Source organism: Lepidochelys kempii, chromosome 2, assembly GCF_965140265.1.
Source record: "Lepidochelys kempii isolate rLepKem1 chromosome 2, rLepKem1.hap2, whole genome shotgun sequence".
Classification (NCBI taxonomy): Eukaryota; Metazoa; Chordata; order Testudines; family Cheloniidae; genus Lepidochelys; species Lepidochelys kempii.
Genome location: NC_133257.1, coordinates 231,407,213 through 231,431,676, shown reverse-complemented (window position 1 = coordinate 231,431,676; position 24,464 = coordinate 231,407,213). Strand labels below are relative to the sequence as shown.

Genomic DNA, 24,464 nt, shown 5'->3' with positions numbered 1-24,464 from the left:
TTAATTGTATGAATGTAATTCAACAGATAAATTTAAAGTTTCTCTGAAGGAAAGCAAAAATCTAATGAATGCAAGAACATGTCTTTCTTTCACCATAATTATTAATGACACTTTGCACTCCACCTAACATTCTCAAAGCACTTAACAAACATTAATGCTTACAACATCCCCATGAGTTTAGTATTACTATATCCCTCTTACATCTAGAGAAACAGAAATTATGTGACTGGTACAACAGTGACACAGCAAGTCAATGCCAGAACTGGGAATAAGACCAGAACTTTTGACCTCCAGTCCCATATTCTAACCACTAAACAGACTTGCCTCCCATTGATTACAGTACCACTCTTTCATAAGAAGAGAGATGAGGTCATGTCCAATTAACTCTTTCTTCAGAAAACCAATTCTGAATTTTATCACTGAACAAAATTTCAGCAACGACAAACTTGTTCATTTAAAAATAAGCACCATCCTGAACTTTAACACACAAATCTTGGTTAACTTTCCCCACCATCCTGCATTTAACATTTTTTTTGTTCACTAAATCATTTGATAAAGCCTGTCGTTCTGAGATTTACAGCTTGATTTAGAATCTCCCAGAGGCCTTGATGAGCCACTAGCCTTTTGTGTGGTTAGTTATTCCAAACTGAATCTCGTTAACATTTTGAGATTGACCCATCCTTAGTAGAACTGTATTATTGGAATCACCATGGAATTTCTGTGTATTACTCTGGGAAAAAAACATTTTAAAGGATTATGTCTAAAAGATCAAAAACTAAAACAGTCCTGTGTCTCAGGTCTGTTTTTCCAAATGCTTCCGCTTATTGTTGCCTAGTGGTTACAACAAAGCCTGTGCAACTAAAGAGTAAAAGGAGGCAATAAATATTGCCGAGGGAGATGTACACCACTAGAAATTCTAACCTCAATTTCAATCCAACAGAAGCAATGTCAGATGTTCCATAAATTTAAAATAAAACTTAAATTCATACCAGAAGGACACTGTGCAGCCTGATCCAGCTTGGCTGAACGTGGGGCTTCGTATTTGAGCAACCTGTGAAATGCTGCTGCTGTTCCTCAGAACAAACATAAAATGACCTGTTTGGGGGAAAAAAATAGAAAAGAACTGTTCATACACAGAGCCAGTATAACACACAGAAGATTTCAACAGGGGTTACTGCCCCTGATTTAATGGCAGGCAGTTTGGTGTATGTGTATCTGCATCAAGGACCTGTTTATGTCTTACCTTCAGATTTGTTATAGGTATGATCCTCTGGTGGGGCTTGTTTCTGAAAAGCAGATGGAAGTGCACTTCTGGAGCTTCTTATCCAGTCAAATCCATCTGCACTAACAGTCTCAAACCAGCCACAGCTGTCTGTTTCAAAGTCACATTTAGCAGCTGAAATATTGAAAGAGATGTTTCACTTTGTATTTCTGAACATAACCACCATCAGCTAATCAGACTGTGGAAAAACTTTCCAGAATGTAAGTAAAAGAACAAGGCTCTAAAACAAAACATTTCTACAATGTGCCAGACAGGTATCTGGGAAAAAGACAGGTGGGTAACAGGGTATGAGATTAGGTGATTTTTTATTATTTAATTTTAATTACAGTATCACAGAGTCATCAGCAAGGATCAGGCCTTCACTGGGCCAGGCACTGTGCACATGCGCAAACACATTGTATGATTTGTAGTCTAAATAAAACAAGAGAGGCAAAAAGTGGAAGAAATATAGTATTATTATCCTCTTTTTACAGATTGGGAACTGAGGCATGAAGAGATTCAAGATCTCACAGAAAGTTTGTCAGAAACAGGAATTGAACCTAGATCTTCCAAATCCCACTCAATGCTTCTATTACTAGTAAGATCTACCTTATTATTATCAACTATCATAAGTAAGGCTGTGCTTCAGTCATGGAGGTCACAGATTCTGAGTCTTTCCGTGATCTCCGTAACTTCTGCAGCGGCCGATGCTGGCTCAGGGGCTGCCCAAGCCAGGAAGCCCTTGGGCCAACAGCAGCAGTTTGGGTGTGTGGGAGGGGTCTTAGGGCTGGGGTAGGGTGTTGGGGTTCAGGGCAGTGCTTACCTGGCGGGGGTGGGGGTGCTACCTGGCTCCCTCCGGCATATCCCTGCAGCCACCTCCCTACCCAGCTCAGACCAGCATGTCTTTGCCTCTCCTAGGCGGAGGGGCCTGGAGGCTCCATGCACTGCCCGTGCCCGCAGGCACTGTACTCACATCTCCCACTGGCTGCTGTTCCCATCCAATGGGAGCTGCGGAGTTGGTGCTTGTGGCAGGAGCAGCACACAGAGCCCCCCGGCCGCCCCTCCCCCTAGGAGCTGAAGGGACATGCCGGTCAGAGCAGGTAGGGAGCCTGCCGCCTGCCCCCCTCCAGCACCAGCGGGGGGCCCAGGCCACATGCTCTGACCGCACCCCGGCACCAGTGCCAGCGGGGGTCCTGGGCCAAGCCACCGCTCGCTCCCTCGCCGCACCAGTGAGGGTCCCAGGCCACCCTCCCCAGCTCCCGCAGCATCCCCGGCCTGGTCCCCCAGAGCACCTGTGGCCCCTGGCCCAAGTTTTAGTTAGGGGTATATAGTAAAAATCATGGACAGGTCACGAGCCGTGAATTTTTGTTTACTGCCCGTGACCTGTCCATGACTTTTACTAAAAATACCCATGACTAAAATGTAGCCTTAATCATTAAAAGATAGTATCAAACAGGTGAAAGTAGGACCTCTGTGAAAAAGACCTAATACGACAGCCTAGTTAAGTGTGAAAATACTTTCACTGCATCCCCAAAATGATAAGACAGAGGCATTAATTTAAAGGAAAAGTAAACATTTAAGAAAATGTGTGTAATGCTAAATGAAGTATATCTAGATATTCAAGCAAGTGGAAAGATGACAGATGAGAAATGAGAAGCGTTGCAGCAAATTACTGAAATCTTGACAAATATGTGACACAAAAAAATGAAAAAATAACAGACTCCACTCTCCTAAATATAATTGCTCAAATTTAATGGTATTTTATTCCTGCAATATATACATTCTTTTTATAAAAGAAAATTGTTTGAGGAGTTATTTTATACAGAGATTTATTATTTATTCATATGAAATGGATTTAATAAAACTGTGGACAGCCATGGTAACCTAAGCATCACTCACATTGTCCTCAAAGAATACCTGAAACTTCAGCAAGTAGCACACTTATGCCATAGCCTTTCTGGCCATAAAGCTCAAATGCATCTGATCACAACACAGAAGTTAACATACGTTTTAGACTCAAATTTATCTGAGTCCCTTGGAAAAAGTGTTGTTAATTTATGGCAATAAACAATAATTTATGGGCATTAAAATGCTGAATCCTGAAAACTGAGGGTATAGAAAACTTCAGATATCCTAAATAAATTAACCTAATATTATTTCTATCTTTTTCTGCACTGTTTTATGTTGTCCATCATTTTCAAGCTTTATCATATGTTTTAAGTACCATTTTTATTTTTATTAATAAACAATTATTGACTGTATATGGTATTTCCATAAGAGATTGATTAGAATCTTTGACACATATTTTAGAGGCTTACGTAACATTTGGCCATCGGGGGTGAAGAGCTAATTTCGGGGGATATGAAGTGGAGAGTATTAGATAAAATATTCCATTATGAATACCACTGAGAAATAAAAACCCTAGAAATATAAAACAACAAGGAAGTTCAGGGTGTGATCAGGGAAAATATAGGTTGATATGGGGTATATAAATCAACAGTGCTGTTGATGCCAAAAGCAGTTATAGTGTAGATAACGAAGAAGAGAATGATTAAGAAAATCTTGATGAAAAATGACAAGATGATGAATAATATTTTGCAAATCTATAAGGAGCCAGGGTTTGGTGGAGTTGACTGTAGGTGCATTGAAGGAACATAATTAGAGAGGAAGCAACAGATAGGCAAGGAAAACTATTTCTCCTTTAGTTTTTCCTCAGCAGGGCCTGCAGGAAAAATATGAAAACATGTTCTGTATTGCAAGGGAGCCAGCAGCAAAGAAAAAGACAAACTTCTGACACCGGTGGTTACACCAAAAGAGGTAAATAAAGAAGCTAAAACAGCTAAGTCTCCAAGCCCAGATGACTTGCATCCAAGAGTGAAGAGATGGAACATAAAAGAAAGGAAGCAGTAGACCATGCATTTAATTTAGGAATGCAGGTATATACTTAGACAGAACAGGAACTGACTCAAACCTTCAACTAAAACTCAAACCAAACCTTTAAGGTCCAAAATAGTTTGCTTATCTGAAGTTGCAATTTAAGTAAAGAAAGCAAAGGTTAGGCTGTTGGTATGCAGAGATGACTGCCTATAGGGCTGACCCCTATTATCTCATTGTTTACTTGTACTCCTCCGTCTGTATCCATCTGTTGTTTCTTTTTGCATACTTAGATTGCAAACTCCTTGACGCAGGAACCATACACGTATGCACCTAGCACAATGGGCTCCTGGTTTATTACCAGGACTCCTAGGCACTACAGTACTACTACTACTAATGATAATGCCATCTCATGGTGTTTTAGGCTGACCAGCTGGTACCTAACCAGATCCTCCAAGGTTCTGAACCCACGTTGCTTATTGACTGAAATGTGACTTAGTATCAGTTTTGTAAATGATTAAAAATATTAAACAAAGATAAATAAAAAATTACCACAGCTAAACTATTGTTATTAATACTAAATGAAAAATAAAGCATTGCACTATAAAATCAAAAACAAATCAACAGGTTAGCATCAGTGTTGTATGGAAATTAAATCATCCAATTAGTAAAGTAATCAGATCAATATAACAAATAATCAATCCATATGAATTCTAAAAAGGAAACTAAGAAAGTACCTATCTGGTTGGTTACATACCTCAACTTTCGAATTTTATCCATGTCAATCAAATCTGTAAACTGGAACTGGTTAAATATTTTGATACTGAAACCAAATTATCTCGTGTTTAACTAGAGCCTCAAAGCCAATTATAAAATTTCCTCATTAGATTTCACTTCGAGTGTGGTAGCTAACCCTTTCTCCCTCCTCTCCCCCGAGATATTACAATCCAGATTTTAAGTGGAAGTTTGGTGACTCTGGTTTGACAGTTTACAGCTGACAGCTTTAAATTTCTTAGGACTCAAACACAAAATACAGAGCCCATTTTACTAAGTATTTTATAAGATTATTGTTAAGGCTGTTTAAACTGGGGGAACATTTTTCTGGCACCTTCCTTGTATGGACTTCACTGGTGCTCAAATGCATACATGCATACAACTGCACTTTTGTATCCTAATATTAAAGAAAAAGAAAGCTGATATGTCACCAAGTGAATAAAAACAAAAAGACAAAAATAGAAAAAAGGAAAAATAAGATACTAAAGATAAGAGTGAAGTCTTCTGGATTGTCCTGGCATAGAAATTGGAAATAGAGCTGGATAGGAATGCTTTGATGCAGTGATTTTTAATTTGGGAGAGAACCCCACCTCAGAATAAGTAATAGACTAGAGGTTAGGACAATCAGTGGAAGATATAGATTCAAGTCTCTGTTCTGGGCAGTGGAAGATATAGATTCAAGTCTCTATTCTGGGCAGTGGAAGATATAGATTCAAGTCTCTGTTCTGGGCAGTGGAAGATATAGATTCAAGTCTCGATTCTACCGGATTCAGAGCAGGAACTTGAACCTAGGTCTCCGACATTCCAGGTGAGGGCTCTTAAGTATCAGGCAAGTGGCTATTCAGTCTCTCTCCACCTTTTTGTGAAAAATGTTAAAGATCTTGCTTTTCGTCTTGATATGAAATAGGAGAATATTTGAAATCTTCAAAATTTTCATGGGATGGGAAAACCATTTCCCCCAGTTCTAGCGGGGACTGTAGACAATGAACCAGAGGGTGATGTTGCTGGAACAGCACTTATTAGTGGGCTTTCTTTGGCTGCAGGAAGACTGCTCAAAGACGAGTATAGCCTGTTTGTTGATGTCTTGACCACCTCTCCCTAAGGTAGCTAGCTTTAGGGTTTCAAGAGTGTCAGTCTTCCTTCAGGTGGTTTGTTGACCTGAAAGGTGGGGTTTCTTGGTCTCACTCTTGATTCTTATAGTTTGCAAACTTTGTTTTTACTCCTCCTTCCAGCAGCTTCCTACAAGGCATTGGGCAAATCACATACAAGGCCTATCCTGAAACCATACAACATAGTCTAATCAGGATCGAGTTAAGTTATCCATAGCTAATGTCAATTTTGGGAAAGTCCTGCTTAAGCCAGCAATTAAAAAAAATATTTGGAGACATCTGCATCCCCAAAAATATGAAAAATACAGAACGGAGTACATTTCTGAGGTAGCTGTCATGGCCTCAGTCAGGTGAAAAGTCTTTGAGATGACATTATTTCACCAGTTTATGGAAAGTGTGAATTAAAATCTTATATAAAAATAACTGATTGAAGAGATTCTAGCAACCAACAGCCCCTCAACATTCATCCATCAGAAGATTAAAGATTTGAACATTTTATGACCTAAAGTCACCATTTATTTTGCAAACAAGACAACTTATGGTAATTTTTTTTTTACTTTAGCAACTAGGCCATAAATCATCTTATCTTTGGAAATATCCATCTTGATAGAGAAAAATATACTATAAAGCTTTATCAAGACAGAACCAATTTAAACTAAAAATAAATAAAATGTATATAGGGTCTGTATTCCCATATACACTATTCCTCTTAATGTGCCACTTCTTCATTGCACAACAGATTCTAAAATACAATGTGAAATTATTCTTGTAGTAATGCCAGCCTAATTTCTAGAATAAAAAGATTAATGCTTATATTAAGTGTGGACAAACTGCAGTATTTCAGACAACAGTAACAAAATAGTGCCTCAAATATAAACCAGATACAAACAAAAAACTGTATTTGAAGGTCAGATGGTTTGGTCAACTCAGGCTCCTAATGAACGCTCCCTTACTCTACTTTGGTTCAATTTGGTTTCTGAAGAGTAAAATCAATGAGTCAAATTCACATGCTTAAGTGCTTTACTGAACTGGATCCTTAGTGAGGGGAGATTGCAGACTATCTTCAAACAAGTGGAAGACTACCTCTTCCCCAAGAAGTCATTTCTTGACATTTGTTAATTCCTTACCTCAAACAAAATTCCTTACACTTTTGGGAGCATGGAATGAATGTTTAGCTTTAGGTACACCTAGCAAGCGAAATAAGTAAAGCCATGAGGAATCCATTTGTAACACTGAGCCGCACAATGTCAACAACAAGAGTCCTGAACCTAGACTAGAACCTTTTAAAAAATATAAACTAAATTCAAACTAAAAATAAGAACCTATTCTTGGGAGTCTATCTACTAAATCAAAATAGTGTGTAAGCATGGGGTGTTCATGTGAACACAACCACACTGTCTTTAAATCCAGTAATCCTTTAATGCAGATAGAGCACAATGCTCCAGAACACTTTTTCTTTCGCTTTCCATTCCACTAGTCAGTGGGTCTGGGGAAATCCGTTACAACACCCATGTAATAGAACTAGCTGTGATTTCAATCATGTGGGCTTTGTGAGGGTGGCAGACCAGGTCATGTCAGAGTGTATTCAGGTCAATTCACTTGTGTATTACTATAGATCAAGGCAATTAGTGTTTTGAGTGTTTAAACTTCATAAAACTAATGGAACATTACTCACTGACCTGTTCCTGTTATAATGTAATAGCAATAGCAATAGCACTGTCTATAGCTCTGTAACTAAATAACTCATCAGACACCAAAGAAGCCTTGGGGAATGCTAATAAAGGACTTTTTCAGAAAAGGTGCTAATTCCAAAACAAACGTCCATTGTGGTGATGACCTAAAGTCAGAGGTACAAAGTGCAGTCCTCGCCCACCATCATCATAAAAGGAAAAGCCCAGGTGGATAGAGAGACTGTCTCCTTGTCTTCTGTGAAAAGAAGATATAAATATGGATTCAAAGAAAGATGTTTTATTTCTGGACTGTTTGGTTTCTAACAGAGCAGAATAATTGAATAAGAAGACAGAAATCCCCAGAGTTATTGTGGGTAGCCCTGAAAAATTTTTGAGAAATTGGCAGTTTATTACATCGCAGTCACCATTTGGAATTACAAAGTGTGATTCACCTGTACATATATTTTACATGCTTTCACCTCTCAATAACTCTCATTCTTTTTCTTAGCTAGTAAACCTTTGGTTAGTTTACTACAGAAATAGCTGCCAACACTGTCTTTGGTGTGCGATCTGAAGAACAAATTGATCTGGGGCTAGTGACTGGTCTCTTGGGACTGGGAGAAACCTGATGTAGTGTGATTTTTGGTTTAAGTGACCATTATCACAAAGTTCAGTTTGTCTGAGTGGCAAGACAGGCTGGAGAGTTGAAGGGGACTGTCTAACTCCATGGTAAGACTGTTAGTGTATACAGGTCTTCATATTTGTTACTGGCTTGGTGAAATCTAATTGTAGAACATGCCACCAATTTGGGGGCATCTGCCCTGTTTTCTGACAGTCTGCCCTGAGGTAGGGCTCACAGTAGTAGTCCACTCCAGCCGGCAAGACAGGCTTATTTTAGGAATAGACAGACATGACAGTTTGGTAGGCACAGCACATAGGTATATTTATTTATCCTGTTTAATGAAGGAAGAATTTCTCATTCAAGACAGGCAAAATCAGAAGAGAAAAATCATTTGTAAAACTAACACTGCCATCTAATTCTGACTTTACACTTTAACAGGCTAAACATACTAGGTAAATATTCCCTTTTACTGTATGTCTTGTGTATGCATTGTGATACATTTTAATTAACATGTTAATTACATGATCACATACTATTTTTTCCACAAGACCCCGCCTCATTCAGTGCGTAGCATAGATGGTGCTCACTTACTGAGCAGCCATTCAATATTTCAGTATCAACAGACCTCAGTCAGAACTAAAAACTCATGAGATGGGCATAAAAATCATGTGATTTTAAAAATAAATAAATAAATTTGAGGCTCTTTATTTGCCTTCTGGTTTTTGGTTTTTTTGCTTTGGTTTTGTTTTTTTAGCCTTTCTGGTTCACATTTTCATGTGATTCACTGCAAACAGGAGGCTAGAAATGTTTTAGTTTTTGTTTAAATGAAAACAAAGATTCTCATGTAAGAGAATATCTCCAAGAGCTGGGATTTAAGAAGAGCAACAAACACTGTCAGACTTGAGACCAAATTGCTGTCATACAAACACATAGCAAGAGACAGTCACTGCCCAGAGATATTACAGTATAAATAGACAAAACAGATAATAGATGGGGCACACAGAAGTGAAATGACTTGTCCAAGGTCACACATCAAGTCATTAATAGACATATGGAACTGAGGTCTACTGACTCCCAGTCTCATGACTTATCCATTAGGCCATCATCGTCATTAGATTGGAAAAGAAAGCTTTTAGATTTCTTCCAAAATGTATTATGCAGGTTTTGGCACTGATAGTATATACTGGTGTTACAGAAGACACATATAAATATGATAGGTCACTTTTCTAAATATACTACTTGGCGAGGATTCTAAACGGAGGCCTCTGGTCTAGAAGAAATTTCTTTTCAAAGAGAGAAATTAATCTTTGGAACAGTGATAGACATTTCTTTGGAAAAAACATACTGTATATCACAAAAGTTATGCAGGTGATGAACTAAGATGTATTGCATGTTTTCATTCCTGAATGTTGCCACTGTATAATAATAAAACATCTAATCATAATCATACTTGGCTATTACAAAGTGCTTCCACCCAAAGACCTCAAAGCACTGAACAAATATTAATGCATTTATCCTCACAATACCCTTCTAAGGTAGGTAAGTATTCTTATTTCCATTTTGCAGGGAGGGAAACTAAGGCATAAAGTTGCCAGGTGTAGTGTTTAGATGCTGCTTGTAATTATTAGAACAGGGAGCACTGGCTGTTGGGAGTCTGAAAGGACAGGAAACAGGAAGGAGAGGAGGGAGTTGAGGAGGCTGAGTGAGAACTACCAAGGGTGCAGCAGCAGCTTGGTAATGAGGTTTCCACTTTAAGAATAAAGGCCTTGTAAAGTTTGTTAGTACCTTGCCTGGTTGTTACAACATTTTGGTGATGAGGATGGATCTTCTGCCTCTGAATCCACCTGCACCCTTTCTGCAAAGCCCAGGTGAGCCTCCAATTGCTTTTACTGCCTGGATCCATATGTTCGAGACTTATCTGCTTGCAATCACTGCTACAGAGATTTCTGAAGTAAGAAAGTGTGCTCTGCTAATCAACTGCCTTGGAGCAGAAGGGTAGCATATATTTTACACTTTTTCCCTTGCAGATGATAAATATGAGACTGCACTCACTGCATTAAAGAACTTTTTTGTACCAAAAGTGAATGTAGTAGTTAATTGCTACAGATTTCGCCAGCATGAGCAGAAAACAGGGGAGACTATAATGCAGTATTTTGTTCCCTGAGGAGTCTGATTGTAACTTGTGACTTTGGGAATATGGCAGATGAGATGATTAGAGACCAGCTCATTGAGAAAACAACCATGCTTCGTGTAAGAGAACGCTTACCTCTAGAACCATAACTTACACTAGAAAAAGCAATAACCATTGCTACTCAGATTGAGTCAGCTACAGCTGAAGCCAAAATAATGAGCATGAATACAGGAGGCACAATCCAAACTGTGACTCCTTTGCAGAAAAGTTCACTATTGCTACAGACAAACGACTCCAAGAGGAAAACGAATGAAAAACCACCGAATCAGCAAATTCAAAATACAGTAAAAGAATGCTTTCACTGTGGATCCCCCCAACACCTTGCAAGCTACACAGGATGTCCGGCAAAAGTAGCTCAGTGCAATCATTGTAAAAAGATTGGGCATTTTGCTAAAGTATGTTGCAGCAGCCAGTTCAATCAACAGGCGCATGCAGTTACAATACCAGTTGTTATTGTGCTGAGTGTGGACAAAATCACTACTGCACACAGTCCAGAACAAATGAAGTGCACTGTAAACCTTTCCACCATACCCTCAGGCAAATCACACTCTATTCAGCTAATGTTGGACACTGGTTCAGCAGTATCTATACTACCTGATTCCATCTATTTGCATTACTTTAAAGATGTGCCTCTTACTGAACCCAAGCTTCACTTGGTGTGCTATTTGAAAAACCATATTCCAGTACATGGCTGTCTGCCAGCAATTGTTACTTTTGATGATTGCTGTGTAACTGCAGAGTTCTACATTGTCCACAAAGGCACTCCTATCCTTGGCAGAGATTTATTAGTTGCTTTAAATCTCAGGGTAGTTAATGGACGAATTGATCTTCCTCAGCACAGCACTCTTGCAGTACACACGCCAGTTTCAGCTGCGACCCCCAACACCAGGTTGAGGAGAAACTCAGCTGTGCTTATGGGTTTCTGCATAAAGTTAAAACGTGGAATAATGTGATGCCTGTACAACAGAAGTTACGGCACTTACCCTTTTCAGTCAGGGAAGCTATTTCAGAGGAACTTAGAAAACTTGTTCAAAAGGACATTAATGAGGAGATTGACTCCTCGGAACGGGTTTCACCTGTAGTAGTGATGCAGGAGAAGGGTGGAGGCATTCGCCTTTGTGTGGACTTAAGGGAGCCAAATAAAGCTATTGTGCTTGAAAGCCATCCTGTTCCTCACATAGAAGAAGTATTTGCAGAACTCCATGGAGCAAAGGTGTTTTCTACTCTTGATTTGCAGATCGCATACTACCAGGTTATGTTGCATGAAGATAGCAGAGACCTCACAGCATTTATTACACATGAGCGACTATTTCATTTTAAACGTGTTCCATATGGTCTCGCATCTGCCCCAAGTGCCTTCCAAAAACTGATGTCATTGATGTTGAAGACTCAGCAAGAAGTTCAGTGCTATCTGGATGATATTATCGTGTTTGGAAATACTTCTAAGAAGCATGACAATAACCTGCGGTCTGAACTAAACTGCATCAGCAAAGCAGGCCTCAAGCTCAATAGGTCCAAATGCAAATTTAGACAAACTGAACTCTGCTTTCTGGGGCATACAATTTCACAGGCTGGACTAAAACCTGATCCAGATCATATCCTGGCAATTTCAAATGCTCCTCCTCCAACAGATTTGCAAACCTTACTGTCCTTCGTGGGTCTTACTACCTGGTATGCAAAATTCATTCCCAATTATGCTTCTTATGAGAACAGTTATGAGAACAGTTATGAGAATTACTACGGAGAAGTTCAACCTTAGTGTGGACAACAGAAGCACAAGCTAGTTTCAAAACGGTGAAAGACTTGATTGTACACAGTCCAGTACTTGCACTATTCACTCCTGCATTGCCCACAATTGTAACTACTGATGCTTCTGATTATGGACTTGGGGCTGTTTGCTTCAAGGACACTAAGTAGTGCTGAGAGAAAATATTCTTCAGTCGAAAAAGAAGCACATGCTTGTATCTGGGCTACTGAAAAATAGAGAACTTACCTGTGGGGCCGCACGTTCAAGTTGCGCACAGACTACAGCCCTTTGACGATGTTGCTCACCATGAAAGGACTGGGAAGAGCAGGATATCATATTGCTAGATGGTCTGCAAGACTACTCTCTATCAATTATGAACTGGAATATAAGCCTGTAAACCAAAATGTGGTCACTGATTGCCTCTCTCGCCTGCCTTTGCTTTCACCTGATGGTTCACCAGAGGATAAGAATGTAGTAGTTGCGCTTATTAGAAGCACTCTTACTGCAGTTACAAGAGAACAATTTCAAGCTGCTTGTTCAGCATGTCCAATTCAACAAAAACTACGGGAATTTCTGACAAAGATGGCCCCAGTAACCATAAAAACCTTGACCCCGTTTTGCTGCCTTATTTTAGAGTTCGGGATGAACTTTCTTTGCTTGATGGGTGTGTGCTATGAGATACACACTGGCTCCTTGTGCCAGAATAATTACAGTCAAAACTCATACACCTGGCACACGATACTCATCAAGGAATTGTCATAACCAAACATTGACTACGGGATATGTATTGGTGGCCAGGGATGGACTCTCAAACTGAAGCACTCATAAAATCCTGTGTCACTTGCCAGATGCATGATAAGACAGCAGTGACATGTACCCCTCCATTACAGCCTGTTCCTCACTCAACGGAGTGGTGATTGACATTGTAGGACTCTTTGATACTGCTCCAAGTGACTGCCATTATGCCATCATTTTAATAGACTATTTCAGTAAATGGCCTGAGGTAGCGTTTACATCGCAAATCTCTTCTGCTATAGTAAGTAAGTTCCTCTCTTCAGTTTTAGCAGGGAAGGTAATCCCAAAGAACTGGTTTCAGATAATGGTAGTCAATTTACTTCCCTGGAGTTTGAAACTTTTGTAGCAGAGAGAAACATTTTACACAGGTTATCCCTATATTACCCTCAAGCCAATGGGGAAATCGAATGGTTTAACAGAAGTTTGAAAGAGTGTTTGCAAATGGCTAAACTGGAAGGGTGATTATAGATAACCTTCCCCTCTGATTTCTTGCAAGCATACCGGGCCACACAACAAGCCATAATGCAAAGATCACCCTCAGAGTTACTGCATGGGAAACAGATGAATACTAAATTGAACATTGCTGGATTGTTACATGCACAACCTGATGCCCCAACCGAGAATGATGTGAGAAAAAGAGTTGAACAGAATCAAGCAAAGTATAAGGCTTTCACAGACAAGCAGCGGGGTGCTAAGGAACCAAAGTTTGAGTGTGGTTCCTTCGTTAGAATACGAAAACCTGGAATTTTATGCAAAGGGACCATATATTCACAGCTCCTCTTAAAATCATAGAGAAGAAGGGACCTTATACCTATCGACTTTCTGATGGGTGGGTATGGAATGCTTCTTATCTTGCACCTGCCTTTGCAGCAAGAGGAGATTATGCCAACACCCAGTCTGCATTGGATGACTTCACCGTAGTATCAACACAACAAGACATTGCACTGGAACCGGGGCTTGAGAGACGGCCTGTCAGCCCCAGATGACCACCTGTCTGCACTACAGACTATGTTATGTAGTATCTACAGTGTTTTCAGTGTAATATTTCTATTGTAATTATGTTTATAAAATGTGATTAAGAAAAAAAGCATGCATTTACTCTCACTAAGGGCTGGATCCTGCACTGCCAATGTCAAAGGGAGTTTTGCAACTGATTTCAGTGGATAAGGATCAGGCCCTCATGCGTCAAAGCTCAATATATATACATTGCTCATTTGAGTAGTGTCAGCGAATTCAATGGGATTATTCATAAGACTAATGTTACTTACATGTTTGCAGGATCAGAACCTTAGACAGCAGTGTCTCTTGCCAAATCTGCCATTTAGACATTTGACTACAGTGGAGATTAAGCATAATGACAGGTACTTTAAAATGATTACTTTTTAATCCAAAGCCCTTTAAAGATCAAGGGTCGGAATAAAATTAATTTGAGATGACTGTAAAGAGCTATTACTCTATTTAGTACTATGAGGCACTTGAATACTATTCAGCATTTAGAAGTGCTCTGGGAGTGCGATACTCAGACTGGTGCAGTTCTCACAGTGTCATCTACAAGGGACTATACAATGAGAAATTCTGCTCCTATTCAGTAGAAATACACAACCAGGTGTCTGGGTTCTGTCCTACACCCTATTTAGTGACAGTGGCACCACAAGAAATGAATTTAGAATGTTTTTGTTTGCTTCTAGTTAGCATAATGGCTGATGCTGGTTTTAGTCATGTTAAGATCTCATGGTTTTTTAACATGTACTAAAGCTGCTTGTCTCATTAAGGGTTTTAATTGAGATTCTGTTCAAACAGGGAGCTCTCTGGTAGGCAGCACAGGAAATTTAATATTGCAGTCTGATGCAAATATTTTCTTTGGGCCAGAACCAAACCCCAGGATCCAGACCCAGAATCTTGGTTCAAAGCGCAGTTCCAATCCAGTTCTGCTTAATGAGGAGAATATAAACACTGAATTCCAGTCCTCTAAAATATGGGATTGTTCATATCCTGAATTCAGAGATGGTAGTAAAGTTCAGGCCCAATTCCATTTATGAGCTTCATTAAGACACTGCACAGAGCAAACCAGGATTACACTTCTCTAGTTACTTGCACTGACATTGCAATTAACAATGAACAAATTGACCTATTCAGTGCAATAGTGTAATCATTTATGACATCTCTCAGCAAAGACTTATTAACTGTGTTAAGTTCACACAATACACACAATATCCTAGCCCACTTGGCCTAGATACCACAATGAATAAGGCATCATACACAGAGATTTCATCATTATTGCAAATCCCAAAGGGATGTGACCTCCTTGCAAACTGAGTTCCCCCAGATCAATCTAGCAAGGTGCTTAAGATAGTCTGATTATACGTCCACCACTGGCAATCATGTCACACCATCAACGCTTTTGGTGCTCATGTGATCGCCAGCCATGTAGTGGCATTCCTTGGTACATACACTTCAGAATTCACCGATCTTCCATTTTTTTATATCCACACCAAGAAAGCCAGAAACTGAACCAGTGCTGATGGAGGAGGTTGCTGAGTTTGGCTCAGAATATCCTCATTTCTGATCTTGTCCTGCCTCTTGAAATGAGACAACAAGCATCAAAACTGCCAATCTGATGTTCTTCAGCCTTCCTTGGCACCATCATTCATTTCCATAAAACAGAGTTGCTAGAACTGTAGTTCTATAGATCCGTGGCTTTGTAGCAAGTTTGATGTCATGATATCCTCACAGAGGCCACTGAAGGGCCTGAAAAATGGCAGCAGCAGTTACTTCATGAGCATCCACTTCTTTTGTGCATCCTCCAGGACAGTCTATGATGCTGATGAAATATTTGACAGCTGCCACCTACTCGATGGTCTGTCTAGACAGGTTAATGTCTGAGCTCATTGCAATCTGGAGTGAGAGGCTGTTTGACAGAAATGGCCAGGGACTTAGTTTCATCGAGTTTAATAAGCAGACTAATGAGTACTGCTTCTTGCCTGACCAGATTGCCCATCCTCTGAAGTGATTCAGCAAACCAAGACAACAAGACAATGTCACCAGCATATTCAAAATCTCGGAGCAGAATCATGTTCAGCTCAATGCCACCAACAGCTGCCTTCTGAAGCTTATCCATCAACCAATCTAAGTTGATATTAAACAATGATAGTGACAGAATACAGCCTAGCCGAACTCCGGTGGAGGTAGGAAACTGCGTTTTGTATGTGCCATTGACTTGAACTCAGTTTTCCATCCCATTATAGAGCTCTTCTATCAGGGATGCTGAGATGCCTCATCGGATCCCACAAACTTGCTCAATGCACTGAACTGAAAGTCTGGTGGAAGTCTATAAAAAGTGATGTTCACAGTTTATTAAGTTCAGCCATCTTCTCAAAAAGCTATCTCAAGGTAAAGATCTGGTTGACAGTGGAACAACCAGGTCTACAGCTGCACGCAGTATCCTGGCATGTGCTCCAAAGTGCATAAATGATTTGAAATATTAACAGGGAAGCAAATATTTTCCCTGGGACCAACAAGAGAGTAATACCTCTATCGTAAACACAGGCAGAATAACCCCCCTTCCTCCAGCCATCAGGGATGATATCAGTGCACTTGATAGTCTGGAAGAGCCTATGTAGCCACGGTACAATAATACTCTCACGTGTCTTCAGCAATTCAGGGGGTAACATTACAGACCCCTTGTGATTTCCCAGACTTCAGCTTATGGATTATAATCCAGATCTCTTCTTGACTGAAGGAAGATGGATCTTATAGAGCTTCTTGCTCTTCTTCAAGTGGAAGATAGACTGCAGACAATAAACAATTGTGGAGTATCTTGAAATGATCTTCACTTTGATGCAACTCATCCTGCAGACTCTGGAGGATGCTGTCATCCCAATTCTTTACTAGACAAGCTGGTCCCACCTTCCCCTGCAGCTGCAAAGTTGATTTAAAGGTTGTGGAGACCATGCGTGGCAGCAGCCTGTTTTCAACTGGTTGTCTGAGCTGACCAGAGGATTCTTTATCTTCCTTATACAATGACTTGATGACATTCTGAAGTCAAATTCATTAAGACTTTGCTTTTGCTCTCAAGAAAGGTGTCTTTAAAGACTCAAATTGTAGCTTCGCTTTTTTCTTAGCTCCAACTGCTTTGAGCATCTCCTCACTGATTTATGGATGATGTTTGAAGGGCTGAGGCTCCATCACTGAACTGGCAACAGTCTTTGAAGTTGGATGCACACTTTTGATAGCAGAAGTTGACAGTTATGTCAAGTTCAGCACCTCTGGGCACTCATACAATCATAACTGTTGCCTGTCAATGATCATCAATGAGGGCATGATCAATAGCAATCCTGGTGAAACCATCCAGGTTGTACCAGTTCTGCTTGTGAAACTTAGGGTGATGGAAGAGCAAGTCATTGATCATGATGTCACAGGCACCCTCAAATTTCAGCAGTCACTACCCATTCCTATTCTTCTGCTTATATCAAACTTCCTGAGCATACTTGCACAGGTGTCATTATCCTTTCTTACCTGTGCATTAAAGTCACCCAGAATCACAATGACATCACTTCTCAGAGTTTTATAAAGATTGACTGGAGTTTCTGGTTTAAAAATATCTGCGGCTGCATTGTTGGACTTAGTATCGGTGGAACTATACATAGCAATGATGGTAAGATGCCCATAATCATCATGGAATTGGATGCTAATAACAACATTGTAATCCTGTTGGGCTTTGGGTAAAAGTAGAATGGTCACTGCTGGCTACATCAATCCATTAGGGCCGTCTGAGAACAAAATCATATACTCCTCAGCTTTCTTTTCACCACTTGCATGCCAGTGCACTTCAGATACAGTATACACCCCAGTGTTCAACTGCTTGATGAGGAGAATGGCTGTAGCTATTTCAGACAATGTTTGAACATTCCAAGCACCAATTTTACATTTGCCACCAACACACAGGACACCATAATGGCCCCTTTGCAAGATTTCATTGGTCATTTTTGCCTCACTGGCAGAGAAACTCTTGACTGTTTCAGTTTGTTGCCACTGGTCTGCTTTAGTGTAAGCACCCTCACAACATAAACATATTGACCTCGTACCGACACAGAGATCTGGTTAAAGTTAATTTTTATTAGTTACAACATAACCACCTCTGGAGGAACTGCTTCTCCCTACATAAACTATCCATCAGGATAGGTTTGCAAACAAATAGCCATAAAAGGAAAAGCAATCCTTAAGAGAAGGCTGCCGTTAGCCTGCTGCTTCAATAACTGAGGATGTTAAACAACAGCTACTAAATCAGTATGTCTGGATAACTTGCATCAAAGAGTTTTAAGAGAGCTGCCTGAAGATCTCTTTGGGTAGTTATGTTGATGTTTAATAAGTTTTGAAACGTTGGGGAAGTTCCAGAGAACTGGAATATTGTGCCAATATTTTAATAGGGTAAATAGAATGACCCAAGTAATTACAGGTCAGTCAGCCTGATTTTAATACCAGCCAAAATATTGAAACAGCTGACACAAGACTTGATTAATAAAGATTTAAAAGAGGATAATCAAGCAATCAAGTTAGGTTCACAGAAAATAACTCTTGTCAAATAACTTTCCTTTTTCAATGCAATTAGAAGTTTGGTTGATGTATATTATGCAATCCTTGGATGTATAAACAGGGAAATACCAAATAGGAGTAGAGTGGTGGTATTACTTCTGTATTTGGCATTGGTGAGACCACTAATAGAATACTTTGTCCATTTCTGGTACCCACATTTAAAGGAGGAGAGTGAAAAATTGGAGAGGGTTCAGAGAAGAGACATGATTATTAATACATTGGAAGGCATGTCTCACAGTGAGAGCCTCAAGGACCTCAATCTATCTATCTTATCAAATTGAAGGTTATTCGGTGATTTGATCACAGTCTATAAATACTTACATGGGAAACACAAATGTGATAATAGAGGGCTCTTTGATCTAGCAGACCACAGTTGGAAGTTGAAGCCAGAGAAATCCAGATGAGAAATAATTGCAATTTTTAAAATTAGGGTATTAGCCCTACTCAATATTCTCCTGCTTACACATCCAAGGATCAAATAATATACATAAATCCAAATTAACCACTGGATGGAAGTTGGTGGTTGCCTAGAGACAGGAAGTCATGACCTGAAAATATTCGGTGTGGCCAAACAGAGGACAGCAATATATACTTGGTGCTTCAAAATGGATAATTTCCCAAAGTTGAGGAAAAACATGAGCAAGATTGACTGAGATGAAAAATTTAGTCAGAAAAATGTGAATGAAAATTAGTATCTATTTAAGAAGAGTTTATTAGATGGCCAAAAAGCCAAGATTCAGCAATCAAATAAGAGGAAAACTTTGTCTAAAAGCCCATTCTGGTTCAGTAGTGAAGTAAAGCCAGCAATTTGAATTAAAAATAAATAAATGCATATATAAATATGACATTTAACAAATGGAAAAGAGGGAAAGAGAGAAAAACTAAAATAAATTAGAAATTATGAAGTGTAGAAAATGGATAAGGGAAGGGAAGGACATCAGGTAAAAGTCAATGGCTGGCAGAACTAAGTATAATAAAAAGGAATTTTTTAAAGTATATTAGAAACAAAATAAATTCTAACAATGATATAGGCTCATTATTAGATATTAATAGTGATTCAGAAAAGGAAGAAGTGTTCAATAAATATTAACTTGCAATCAAGTTAACCATGGAAACAATTGATCAAGGGTTCTGGCAGATTCTCCATCAATGGAAATCTTTAAACCAAGACTGGATGTTTTTCTGAAAGAAATGCTGTAGTTAAACTACTGAACCTGAAACACGAATTAATTCAGGAGAGCCCTATGTTATGCAGGTCAGACTAGATTATCGCAGTGGTTATGTCTGGCCTTATAAATCCATGAGTTTGTGAAAATCCATCCAAGGATCAGGACCAAGTGGGCCCAGACCCCATTTCCCTTTCCAGATGTGAAGAAGGAAGGAAGGAAGGAAAGGAGTGCTTCTCCTCACCATTCAGTGAAAAAACAAGGGTCCCGCCAGACACCACCTAGTCAGTGCCCAGGACTGTAATAGCAACTCTGACCTCCTTCTACCTTAATTAAGCTGCAACAAATAACTCAGTAGTTGTACCTCACCCCTAGACAAACCTTCTGAAAAGGGGCTCTAAAAAAGGTCAAAAAACACAACCACTAGCTGCCCATCTACAATGAGGGTGCGGAAGAACCCTTCCTAGACCATTAACAAAGCACTTGCCAAAATGCATAGCTAAGTAGGAAATCAGTAGGAACTGGAAGACAGAACACAGCCCAGGGGAAGGGTGACTGGGGAAAGAAAACAGCCCATAACCAGGAGCAGCACTATAAGCCATCTCTACTCTCACAAGTTACTGAGGCAATTGTGCAGCCCAGAAATGAGCCAATCAAGCAGTGTGGGGGGGTGGTAGCAACTAAGGGCCCACCACTTTGCTCAAGCCATGTCTATGCATGAGACTGCTAAGGGAGAAGATGAGGGGTCCATGCTGCTCCTCTCCAGATCTTTCTCCCTGGGGTCCAGCCAAATATCTCCCCTACCCTCCCTCTCACCAAATGCAGGGCTGCATTTTTTTCTATTCCAAAATGACTCAGCCACAAACAGGATTTTTCTTTCACACTTCCCAGCATTTCAAGTGGTTAAGGCAGGACACCATGCCACTCAGGTTTGACCCATCCATCCCATCATAAATGGAGATGGAGGAGTGGATGGCAACAATAATCAAACTTGGACCACTTCCTTAACCACCTACCTATTATAATGTGTAGAGAAAAAAAGTCATTATTATAGGGGACTTCAACCTAAGTGACGAATGCTGGAGGTCTTATGCCAGGACGAGGCAGTTCTTGGAATTCCTAAAAATTATGGAGGATAATTTCCTAACTCAAAAAGTATTACATCCAACATGGGGAAATTCTATATTACATCTCATCATGACAGTGAAAGAGGAATTGATCACAAAACTAAAATTAGTGGTTGCTTAGGTACCAGCAATCATGACTCAGTCACATTTGTTAGATGGAAACAGAATAAAGTCATACACACAAATGGTGCACTGAAAGGGCCATATACACACACATACACGCACACGGTGCACTGAAAGGGCCAATTTCACAAAGCTGAAAACAATCATGAGTCAAATCAGCTGGGACACAGAAGTTAAACAGAAAAATGTGAATAATTGGGAACAGTTTATGGTTTTACTAAATTTCCCAAAACCTATAATCAGATAGGAGGCCATACTGGTTAAAAATAACCTGGTTTATGTGGGATATGAAAACAACTGTAAATGATATATAAACAAACAAATGGAAAAAGGGGGAAGTTTCTAGCAATGAGCATAAATTAGAAGCTATGAACTGTAGAAAATTGATAAGGGAACTGAAATACTGCAAGGAGAAATCTATGGCCAGCAGAGTTAAGGACAGTAAGAAGAAGTTCAAATACATTAGGAACAAAAGGAATCCTAACAATGCTGTTGCTCCATTACTAGAAGAAAATGGTAGAACTGTCTATAATAGGAAATAAACAAATTATGGTAAATAATGAGGAAGACGGGTCTCTGATACAGAGTGGTCTGGATCACTTGGTAAGCTGAACACAAGTCATACATCTAGGAACAAAGAATACAGGCCATACTTACAAGATTGAGGATTCTGTCCTGGGAAGCAGTGACTCCGGAAAAGACTTGGGGAACATAGTGGATAATCAGCTAAACGTAAGTTTGCAATGTGACACTGTGGCCAAAAGGGCCTATGCATTCCTTCAATGCATAAACAGGAGAACAATGAGTAGGAATATGAAGGTTATGTTACCTCTAGATTTGGCACTGATATGAGAATTATTGGAATAGGGTGTCTAGTTCTGATCTTCACACTTCAACATGGATGATGATAATAAATTGAAGAGGGTTCAGAGAAGAGCCACAAGAATGATTGCAGGTTTGAAAAATGTGACTTATAGAGAGAAAATCCAGAAGCTCAATCTATTTAGCTTATCACAAAGGGTAAGGTCTGACTTGATCACAGTCTATAATTATCTACATGGTGAAACAGAAATTTGATAACAGAGGGAGGGCTTTTCAATCTAGCTGCAGAATATATATAACAAGATCCAGCGGCTGGAAGCTGAAATAGTCTAGAAATAAGGTACTTTTTTTTTTGAACATTGAGGGCAATTAACCATTTGACAACTTAGCAGTGGTTGTGGTGGATTCTCCATCACTGGAAATCTTTAAACGAAGACTGGATTTTTTTTTTCTTAAAAAGATGCTCTAGTTCAAACAGGAATTAATTCAAGGAAGTTCTATGGCCTGTGTTATGCAGGAGGTCAGAGTAGACAATCACAAAGGTTCCTCTGGCCTTGGAATCTATGAATCTATGTAAGAATGTTCTAGATATTCACCGCCTGGAAATCCAGAGCTTCAAACTCCCAAATAGATCTGTGAGTGAAAATTAACATAATGGTCTCCTTCTGGTCTTTTGCGAACATTTATCCACCTCCTATAATCTAGTGGGAGGGCAAGGTTTATTCCAGAACAAATGCTGAGTGACATACCAATGGTTTGAGTTTCACTACTGAAAACACTTCAATTTGCAGGGTGATTAAGAACAAGAACATAAGAATGGCCCTACTGGGTCAAACCAAAGGTCCATCTAGCCCAGTATCCTGTCTTCCAACAGTGGCCAATGCCAGGTGCCTCAGAGGGAACGGACAGAACAGGTAATCATCAAGTGATCCATTTTTTTTAATGGAAGTAATTTACAGCATATTTATCTCCACAAATCAAACAAAAGAGGTCTCAGATATATGAGCTTTTTCTAGTTACTCCTCCTCATTTTATTCAATCCAAAATAACACAGAATACGCATAAGGAAAAATAGCGTATTCACTCCAGCCAGGTAAGTATTTCCCCTGGGTATCTCTCCTCCATCCCCTTGCATTAAAGGAACAGGATCCACCTGCTCTCTTTGCTGGAGTCCTGTGTTAAACACAACTGCTTTCCCCTTCTCCCATCATTAAAGGAAGGAAGCAGACACCTCTCGTTAACCCCTGCTGATTGCTTCCTTTTTACCTCTATCTTTGAGAACATGTTCTTTAAAGAGAGAAAGTGTGTTTCTAGTCCAGTGCATTCATCTGTTGAAGCCCCAAACCTTGAATGCAACTTGTTACAAACCATTTCAAAATTGAAACAACTGCTTTATTCAAGAGAGGCCCATGCACTAGAATTGTGGGGATGATGCAGGACTAAAGGTTACTGGGGCGGGGGTGGGGAGGAGGGAGAAGACACTGTATGGAGAAGTACTTGTCCACTGTACTTGTCCTCATTTCATCTGTCTGTTGGCACTACTTTGCAGTGTTGTAGGTGCATTGGTCCCAGGATCATTTTCATGAGCAGCAGCTATGAAATTCCCTCTCCAAAACTGATAATTAACGAGTAGGACCTTTGTATCATATTAGCAAAGGTGGCAAAATGTTACTTGTAGCTCTGATCATATTCAGTAACACATGATACTGCATGGGGTAAGAGAATACAACAAGCTTCTTTTTAGATAATACAATTTTGATATTATATTTGCACTGGTCTTTTACATAATTGTTGTCATAAATATAAAGGGAAGGGTAAACCCCTTTGAAATCCCTCCTGGCCAGGGGAAAGCTCCTCTCACCTGTAAAGGGTTAAGAAGCTAAAGGTAACCTCGCTGGCACCTGACCAAAATGACCAATGAGGAGACAAGATACTTTCAAAAGCTGGGAGGAGGGAGAGAAACAAAGGGTCTGTGTGTCTGTCTATATGCTGGTTTCTGCTGGGGATAGACCAGGAATGGAGTCTTAGAACTTTTAGTAAGTAATCTAGCTAGGTATGTGTTAGATTATGATTTCTTTAAATGGCTGAGAAAAGAATTGTGCTGAATAGAATAACTATTTCTGTCTGTGTATCTTTTTTGTAACTTAAGGTTTGCCTAGAGGGGTTCTCTATGTTTTTGAATCTAATTACCCTGTAAGATATCTACCATCCTGATTTTACAGGGGGGATTTCTTTATTTCTATTTACTTCTATTTTTATTAAAAGTCTTCTTGTAAGAAAACTGAATGCTTTTTCATTGTTCTCAGATCCAAGGGTTTGGGTCTGTGGCCACCTATGCAAATTGGTGAGGCTTTTTATCCAACATTTCCCAGGAAAGGGGGGGTGCAAGTGTTGGGAGGATTGTTCATTGTTCTTAAGATCCAAGGGTCTGTAGTCACCTAGGCAAATTGGTGAGGCTTTTTACCAAACCTTGTCCAGGAAGTGGGGTGCAAGGTTTTGGGAAGTATTTTGGGGAGAAAGACGCGTACAAACAGCTCTTCCCCAGTAACCAGTATTAGTTTGGTGGTGGTAGCGGCCAATCCAAGGACAAC

The 24,464-nt window shown here is 39.7% G+C and overlaps 1 protein-coding gene across 1 annotated transcript in view; it reads right to left on the bottom strand.

Annotated features, from left to right (window-relative positions):
- The window catches only part of MALRD1 (MAM and LDL receptor class A domain containing 1), a 469,130-nt gene that overhangs the window by 360,001 nt on the left and 84,665 nt on the right, over window positions 1-24,464 (bottom strand). The window contains exons 15-16 of the mRNA XM_073334183.1: window positions 1,244-1,396; window positions 990-1,095 (exon numbers count right to left, since the gene is read on the bottom strand). Of these exons, the coding sequence (XP_073190284.1) occupies window positions 990-1,095; window positions 1,244-1,396 (259 nt within the window). The remainder of the gene's footprint in view (window positions 1-989; window positions 1,096-1,243; window positions 1,397-24,464) is intronic.